Source organism: Oryzias melastigma, linkage group LG1 (assembly GCF_002922805.2).
Source record: "Oryzias melastigma strain HK-1 linkage group LG1, ASM292280v2, whole genome shotgun sequence".
NCBI classification, from domain to species: domain Eukaryota; kingdom Metazoa; phylum Chordata; class Actinopteri; order Beloniformes; family Adrianichthyidae; genus Oryzias; species Oryzias melastigma.
The window spans coordinates 12,864,527-12,873,622 of NC_050512.1; the positions used below are offsets into that span (position 1 = coordinate 12,864,527).

The following is a 9,096-nucleotide window of genomic DNA, read 5'->3' on the forward strand; positions in this document are numbered from 1 at the left end:
GCAACCCACTGTACTCTTTATTTAGGACTAGTCACTTCAGTCCATCAGCATAAACTGTGTGGTATAAAACTCATCTGCATTCTCGCCACCTTTGACTTGTTCCTGAACTAACTTTAAAGATCTTGTTCCTAGACACAATCATTTTCTTCCACCTGAACAACAAAAAAACATTTTTTTAGCCTCAGTCCCTCCTCTCTGATTATTTATTCAAACAACAGTCCTTGCAAATATATTGTCCATGAAGGGTACAAATACACGACCAGTTTAATCAGTCATTTACCACAGTAAATAACCAGCGTCTTGCTGTATGTGACCATGCATGGATAAGCAGCATTACAGATGATGTCAGGGTAGAACAAACAGCTTTAGAAGACACACTGTACATCAGCAAAACAGCAGGCGGATGACAAGACCTTGTACATTGCCATGGCAGCAGCACTATTAATGCTGTGGAAACTGTGGTCGGCACTGTCACAAAAGAAGTTACACAACAAAGCCTTCATTTTTATTGCAGTCAACCTTAACGTGACTGCAATGATTTTTAGATTTTGCAGCCCCATACTCCATAAAGAAAAGACACAAAAAGCCAAGGATCTTAGTTCTTTCATAACATGAAGTTCAGCTCCAGGTGAGACTGACAATCAATGGACGGTCTGAAACATTAGAAAATACACAATTGAATGTGCAAAAAATAAAATAAAATAATAAAGCAAGGCAATTTTCGTATACGTTTTGCAGTCACATCACATAGAAGATGTTCTATCTCAAGCCTTTTTCAAAGAGAAACATAAGGGCACACTGTCATAAGCCTGTGAGCCAGAACAATAAACGCCAATTTACCTCCCATCCCAACAAAATAGGTTCTATTAGTCAGCTCTGCTCTACTAAATCTATTCTATGCCACAAAAAATCTTTGTGGGTGTAAGGGTGCAGAAAAGTCAACAAGCTCCTTTGATGAACACACTCTCAACATCAAATGTCTTCTGGAGTAGACCCACAACAACCACCCCCTCTTTGTCTGCATTCGCGCTACAAATGCCAAACAAATGAAAACTAGAAGTAGAAATGACTGCCACTTCTATTTAAGTTGCTAGACACTACAACGGTTCTGGGTCTGCAATAAGGCTATCACTGCCAAAACACCGATTCAGTTTCAATTCAGTTCACAATTAGATTCTATTTTGGTTTTATGTTTCAAATTTCCATTCAAAAATCATTTCAACAGCTACCAAATAAAACAACTTTTAAATAACAAGCAATGTAAGCAAAAACAGTGGATTTTGTATTATTAAAGTTTAATATGATATATTATAATAATTTATTAATATTATTCAAAGAGGCTACATTTAAAAATGTCAAATGAATGGTTGCTTTAAAACCCACAATTAAGGCTTATACCAATTAGTAGCTAAATGTTCCAACATTCACAACAGAACTGCTATTGCACCTTGAGATTGAAGATATTACAACATCAATGGAGAATCAGAATACCAGGTCAAAGAGAAGGCTGTAACAACCTCCCAACCAGAAATTGGGAACATAGTTTGAATAAATCCCATTACTCTGAGCAAGGCAGCAACTGGTCTGCAGACCAATGAGATAATTGTTTTGTGATATTGGGCTTTATAAATAAAATTGAATTGAATTGAAAGACACAGCTAGAATAAACCCCAGAAAATCCCAACACTGATTACAATGGCTAAGTGCAAGTACTACGGGAAAGTACTACCTGTGTGACCAGGTGCCAATGCAGCCAGATGAATAAAATTGCTGTTAGTAACTCAACAGTGAAATACACGCTCAGTGGCAAGGTCATGGCAGCAGAACAGATCCACCGGTGCTGGTAGCTGAACAGTACTGGAAAAGTATATGGAAGAAAAAGGCAGTACACTACAGCAATGTTCAAGGGGTGGTCCATCTGAGAAAAGAGCATAGCAACCTCCTTAAACAGAATCCAGTGACCATCACAGTGGCAGAGATCCAAAAAAGAGCATCAAGTATGAAAAACTGGACAGCACCAGGCCCTTTACAACATTAACAAAAAACCTTTATAGCAAACTTAATGAAGTTGTGGAGAATCCCCCTCAAAGCCAATGGCAAGCTACTTGCACACGTACCCATCAAATGTGGATAATGCCAAGAAGATGCTCTGTCCCCACTGCTGTTCTGCATAGGTCTGAACTTCCTCAGTCCGATAATCAACAAGACTGTCTATGGATACTGACTCAGCAATGGGGCCACCATCAGTAATCTCCTCTACATGGATGACATCAAGCTATACGCTAAGAGCGAGCACGACATTGACTCCCTGATCCACACCATCAGGATCTACAGTACAGAAACTGGGATGTCATTCGGGCTTGAGAAATGCAGTCGGATGGTGACAAAGAGAGGTAAGGTAGTCCACACAGAAGGGGTCTCACGCCCAGAAGGGACAATAGCAGACATTGAGCACAGTTAAAAGTACCTTGGAATTCCACAGGCAAATGGCAACCTGGAACAGGTAACAAGGAAAGCGGCAACTTCCAAATACCTCCAACGAGTAAGGTAAGTCCTGAGAAGCCAGCTCAATGGCAAGAACAAGACCCAGGCAAGAAACAGTTACGCACTGCCAGTTTTCAGATACCCTGCAGGAATAATAAGATGGCCAAAGGAAGAGAGACAGACTAAGGATGTTAAGACATGAAAGTTCCTCACCAGTGCTGCCACCAGTGTGCGAATGTGGGTGTGAATGGGTGAATAGGACTGTGACTGTAAAGTTCTTTGGGTCTTCGAGGAAGGTAGAAAAGCGCTATACAAGTATACGCCGTTTACTATTTTACCAAATTCAGCCCTGAGACTGTATACCAGCCACAAAGAAGAGGACTAGTGAGCATGGAAACTACAACCCAGGATTGAAACAGCTGCGCTTCGGGGGAACCATAGTGCAGCGATGGGCGGTCGACTCCTGATCGGAAGATTGTTGGTTCAATTCCTGCCTTGCCGACCTATGTGTCGAGGTATCCTTAGCCAAGACACTGAACCCCAAATTGCCTCTGGTGGAAGGTTGGCGCCAGTGTTCGGCAGCGGAGCCACCACCAGTGAATGTGTATATGAATTGAACTGTGACTGTAAAGCGCTTTGAGCCTTCAAGTAAGGTAGAAAAGTGTTATATAAATATACGTCATTTACTATCCAAGATGTATGAAAACATCAAACACAAGCCCCTAATGGACAATGTGCTCAGGCAATGGAGGGTAGAGGATGTGATGCTGGAGGACAGAGCCTCATGGAAGGACAAGCCCCTCAATGGGATTTACCACATACCTGAAACAATAAAGGACATAACTGCAGGGTGTAAGATGCTGGCAGGGAGTGCATATATAGAACGTCACAGCCAAGTGGCTGGAATACTGTACAAGAACATGTGTGCAGAATATAGGCGGGAAACCAAAGTTAACATGGGAAGCACCTCCGAAAGTGGTAGAGAATGAGAGAGCAAGGATCCCGTGGGACCTCCAGATACAGACTGACAGGATGGTAATGGAGAACAAACTAGACATTCACTGATGGAAAACAACAGTGAAAAGCTGTTGTGGTGGATGTGGCAATACCAAGAAGAAGCTTTATTCTGGCTTTGAAACAAAATTCCTTGTGCATTTTCTAAGATTTTGATTTCCGAAGCTCTTCCAGCTCCAACTCATTTGTATTATTGATAGTCTTAAAGGTGCTATATAAATAAAAGTTTATTATTATTATTATTATTATTGTTGTTGTTGCTATTATTGTTAATATTATTGTTTTTATTATTAATTGGAATAGTAATGTCAGCTTTTGGAAATTGACAGATGCCGGATATAAGTTTCATTCTTAAAAAATACATATTTTAGGAACAAACTTTGAATACTTTCACAAAAGGGCTTGTTTCTTTGTTTATTTATTTGAGTTTTGTTTGCTTAACATACATTTTATGTTAAATTACTTTCTATTATATTTTTTAATTAATGCAATACGCTTCCATATCAATTGAGTAAGGAACAATAAAAAACTATATATATTAATATTTGTTGTAAAAAAAAAAAAAAAGTTTTACTTTGGTAAGCACTGAGCTCTTCCGGTTCCGTAGAGAGCCATTTTGATGAAACAGCGAGGAGCGGACAATCTTGGAGCACCGACTTTAACCGTGTGGATTTAAAGTGAATAACCCCTTGGATAATTCTCGTTTTTCATCGACTGATGGTCATCCCGGATCAAAGTGGATTCTTTTCTTCTGATCGTGCGACGGATGGATTTTTTTCTTCCAGCTCGTTAGACAGCTAACCTGGGCATCAGAGTTAGCGCAGCTCCGCGTCGGTCGTTAGCTTTTGTTAGGCCTTTGCTGTTTCATAATGTGTTAGCGCGTCTTCATGTAGCATGTTAGCCGTAGCCATTTTAACACTTTGACGGAGCGGTTCAACTTAATAGTAACATTTTACAGTCGAATTCTTGTTTTGGACTCACCGTGGAATTTCAATTCCATTCTGGACTTTGTGGAGCTTTTTGTGTTGTCAACGTTTGGTAGAAGATAACTGTATCCGATTAGCGAAACGTTAACACACGGACTGATGCTTAGGAAGCTCATGGTCCGCTGCTAGCTACACCAGCGGCTAGCCTCGCTGCGGCTTGAGCTCTCCTTCAAGGACAGGTTACCACGGACTCATTTACACCCATTTAACCCAATACACTGTGCTGTATGGACTTTCTTTGATTTGTTTGCACTCTTCTGTGCTTTGTTGGACTTGAAAAGAAAAAAAAAAACTGGCGAGGTAGACTGTGCTTCTCAATGGCACGTTGGCCTCACTCCTCCTTCATTTTTCCATGGCATACATAAAGACTGTCGTCCTCAACGGCCTTAAACTTACCCCAATTTAAGCCATTTCTTTGTTCAGAGTGTTTTCAACGAATATGAAGAAGGTTTACTGATTAAAGTCACCAAATCTAGCCTCCTGTGTTCAGTGTTGACACTGTTTTTGCTTTGTTATAACAGGCCTTGAACTTTTTTTTCTCCCCCGCTTGTGCTTATAAGTGATAAGACCTGTAAACATGTCGTGTGTTCACTATAAATTTTCTTCCAAACTGGAATACAATACTGTCACGTTCGACGGGCTGCACATCACCCTCAGCGAGCTGAAAAGGCAGATTATGGCCCGCGAGCGCCTCAAGGCCACAGACTGCGACCTGCAGATCACCAACGCGCAGACGCGAGAAGGTACTATTCTTCATCGACTCATTGCACAATTGCAGAGAAATGCGTCATTCATCCCTGTTTTGCTTGGACAGTTGAAGGACTGAGGTCCTTCCAAGGTTGGTGGTTAAAAGTAATGAAACGAGTTCAACTGCGAGGTCATGGTAATAATTGACCTAGATGTCCAGTTCTCCATTTTTTTGAGGCACTAAAATGCACTCCTGCTACGATCCAGTTAATTCTGAAAAGAATTAAAGTCCCTTTGAAATGTTAACAAATGTTATATATTTTACAAATATTTTGTATTTGAAATGCATGTGATTTGCTGACTTTAAATGCAAAAATTGTTTCATATGATTAGAAACAAAAAAAGTGTGTAGACGTATTCAAACATTATCTGCAAGTTGTCTTTGTATAGATTGGAGTTTTCTAACAAACTGTGTTGTTTCATAGAGTACACGGACGATGAGGCCCACATCCCCAAACACTCTTCAGTGATTGTCCGCCGCACTCCAATTGGTGGAGTTAAGCCTGCTGGCAGGACGTTCATTGTGTATGTATAACTGTTATTTACAATCAGTCCTCAAATTCTGATAGGGCTATGTTTAGAACAAAATCTATTCAGCCAAAGTAATTTAGAAATATATATTAAGAATTAGGACTGACTTATCAAATTAAGCACTGTATTTTTTTATATTTTTATTTTTTGGACTAAACGTCTCTCTGGAGTATAGATCGCAGCAGCCAAAAATTGCATAAAATAAGTTGCACTTTTGGGAGAACTTTATTTTAACAATTTTAACACTGACACACACACCCCTAGTGCCCTCAAGCAGTTGTTGCTAAGTTGCACTCCTTACCAAACAATAAAAATGCCAATTATACTTATGGTGCATTCATACCTAATGCAATTTATGCGTCAATTTTGCGTCTGCCGCTGTTCTTTTGACATGCATCAAATTTACTGATCGACGCTTTGCCCAACAGTAACCATCCATGTCGCACCGCAAGACCTCATATCATGTTTAATCATTGACTTAACTTCACGTCCGAATCCACTGTAAGAAAAATACTGTAATTGACTTTAACGTAATTCCTAAATTTGTTTTTAAAGAAAAAAAAGCTTGTCAATCATCTTAGTGTAAGAAAATTTTTTTAATTAAAAGTTCTGCCTTTGTTCAGTTTGTTGATCAAGTTATGTTAAAATTACTTATCATTACTGAATAAAATTGGTTTTAAATGGAAACTTGCTAAACAACCTAATTGTGAGTTGAATTAAATGGCGAACTTGACTTTAAATTGAATTGATTCAAATTACATTGATTCTAATCAAATCTAGAATTTAGCAGATGATACACAACCCTAGTCATGACATATTATGGGATGGGATTTTTTTTTTAAAGCAAATCTATGATTTGTTTGTCATTGATAAACAATGTTTTTTTGTTTTTGTTTTCTCCAGAGATCGTTCTGACACATCTGTGGTTGGATCTTCTAGACCCGTATGTAAAACAAATCCAAATCAACACACTCTCCTCCTCACCTCTCTCTCTCCCACTCTGTTTGGCTTTATTCACCCTTCTCAAGAACATTCTGTCAACAAAGATCCAATTGTATCTTTTGTTTACTGTGCTTTTTTGTTTGTTTTTTTGCATTTGTGTTGATATCTCAACCTCTGTGTGACTTGATGTTCTTTTTGGGAAGAGTTTTCTACATTTACACGGTTCACATCAGAAAAGTCTTTGCTTTGACATCAGAAGACTAAAACTATTGTGGCTGATGGAGAGAAAGTTTGGCAGAACGTCATTTTTTAAGACACTGAAGTAATTGTTTACATGTTGCTATATTACAATTTTCTGAAAAATAATTTAAAATGAATGTTGCATAATTAAATGATTTTGTAGCCTGCTTTAAGCCAGGCATATGCACTTTAAGGAGGTTGTGGTCTTTTATTCTGCTAAGTCTTTGTAATTTCTTTTCTGTGAAAAGTTTAATGATCTGGTTTATTTAAAAAAAACACAAGAATGAAAGTTTTACTGGGGCTGATTGTAATTAACATGGATTGCAATTACATAGCAGAAGTTGTGAGTGGAACAGATTTGCCCGGGATGTTTTTTTTTTCTTGTTTTTTTAATGTCAACAACTGACCCTGCTCAACTATGTTCTAAAATCTGTTGTTTGGTAACGCTCATCAATGTTGATTGCTCTGTTTTGTACAATTTCCTCATAAAAGCTTTTTTGTTCTTCTGGTATGGACTGAACATAACACACAAACCTTAAAACATTTAATCCTGAAGTGCACAAAAGTCATTCAGAATTTAAGTGGCTTTTTCTGTCTTGCAATCAAACCTACTTAATGTGTACTGTTAAAACTGGTTTGAGGAGTCGTAAGGAGCTAGGTATTACAAGGTACTGTGATTTTGCCTCACATGTAATTTTGTCTTTCAAAGTTTTAAGACACAATGGTAATTTAAATACCCTGTCCATCTTTAGAGGCCTTTTATGGTTGCTGCAGTGAGAAGTATGCTGGTGAAGTGTGCCCTGTAAGCTGCACAACCTGTCAATAAAGCTGTTGAGTGGTTTTGTCAGAACTGCTTGCACCAGATCCCTTTGTGTTCCCTGCACAGGCTGCTGCAATAACCACTATGTCCTCTGAGCCCTGCAGACCCCGACGGATCCCACTTCCCTTTTAGCTTTAATATTAGACTTTTGTCAATTGCATTTAGATCTGCATTTTATTTTATTTGCTTCAAGACTTTTTTTCCCCCCAAACCTTGTGTTAAACATAACTTTTCGCTCCACTAAAGTAGGACTTTTTGTTTCAGGATTCGGTTGAAAGGATTGCTGACAACTGTTTTGTTTTTCTTAAGCTTTCCTCTAGAGCTGGAGGTGTTCTTTTTGTCATACCAGTTCTATATATGTGACAGCAGCATTAGCATTTTTTTAAGAGCTTGAAAACTTTAATCATAACTCTAGCAAATAATTTGAAACTAGGGAGTTTCATGATCATTTGACATTAAGGTTTGATTCCTTGTTAAAGACCCACTCTGATGAAAATAGTTTTGTTTTTTTTTAACACATTATTGTTGTATTTTTCTGATATATTAAGAAAAACAACCTACAGTATTTATGGTGTTTATTTAAATTGTTGTGAACCAGGAGCAGACAAAAAATGTCATTTGAAAAAACAATGCTGGACGGGCCATAAGCTCCTTGCTCTGCTCCATTCTGATGCATCCACTTGTAGTCAAATACATCCATATACGTTTTTGCTTTCCTCGTCTGAGCTCAAAACATAATGACTGGATAGCTCCAACTTTGTTCACCATTTTTGTTTCACTGATAATGTTAGATTGGGGTTGTGAGGGCTGTAAGCTAGTGGGAGAGCGAGAGTTGTGGTGGGCTTACCCTGCGCCAACATTCACTCCCACGTCTCTTAGGCAAAAATAATGACTTGCTATCACTCTACAGAAACTTTGCACTTGAAAACGTCAGGTTTTCTGATTAAGGTTAAATTCGTCATCATTAAAAGACCACTGTGATTATTTTTACAATAGATCAAAAAGTAATCGGAGTGGGGCTTTAAATAAATGATTTAATGGACAAATAGTGTATTTTTAGAATTAGAATTTTAGGATTTTACCCATGCAATTCAGTAACCCTTTTGCATCTAAAAATGAGGTTATTTAACGGTAACGGCTCAATGGCGTCCCCAGCAGACTTATATTACTGTTTTATAGGTTTGACCAGAGTAGAACGAACTACGGATATCCATGTAAAATGGTCTAAAAAGGTTTGATTTTATGACACGATTATGTTATGTGTCATTTTTGCAAAAATAATTTTTGATGAATTTAATTTATCTTTGGTTAAAAATGTAACCATGTAGGAAT

General features: G+C 38.3%; 1 protein-coding gene across 2 annotated transcripts in view; it reads left to right on the plus strand.

Moving 5' to 3' along the window:
* Nucleotides 1-3,798: 3,798 nt before the first annotated feature.
* Nucleotides 3,799-9,096, plus strand: part of LOC112137351 (E3 ubiquitin-protein ligase RBBP6) — a 14,929-nt gene continuing 9,631 nt past the window's right edge. For both annotated transcript variants that reach the window (XM_024259627.2, XM_024259628.2), the window contains exons 1-3: nucleotides 3,799-5,227; nucleotides 5,657-5,756; nucleotides 6,666-6,705. In XM_024259627.2, the coding sequence (XP_024115395.1) occupies nucleotides 5,062-5,227; nucleotides 5,657-5,756; nucleotides 6,666-6,705 (306 nt within the window). In that variant the 5' untranslated portion in view covers nucleotides 3,799-5,061. The remainder of the gene's footprint in view (nucleotides 5,228-5,656; nucleotides 5,757-6,665; nucleotides 6,706-9,096) is intronic.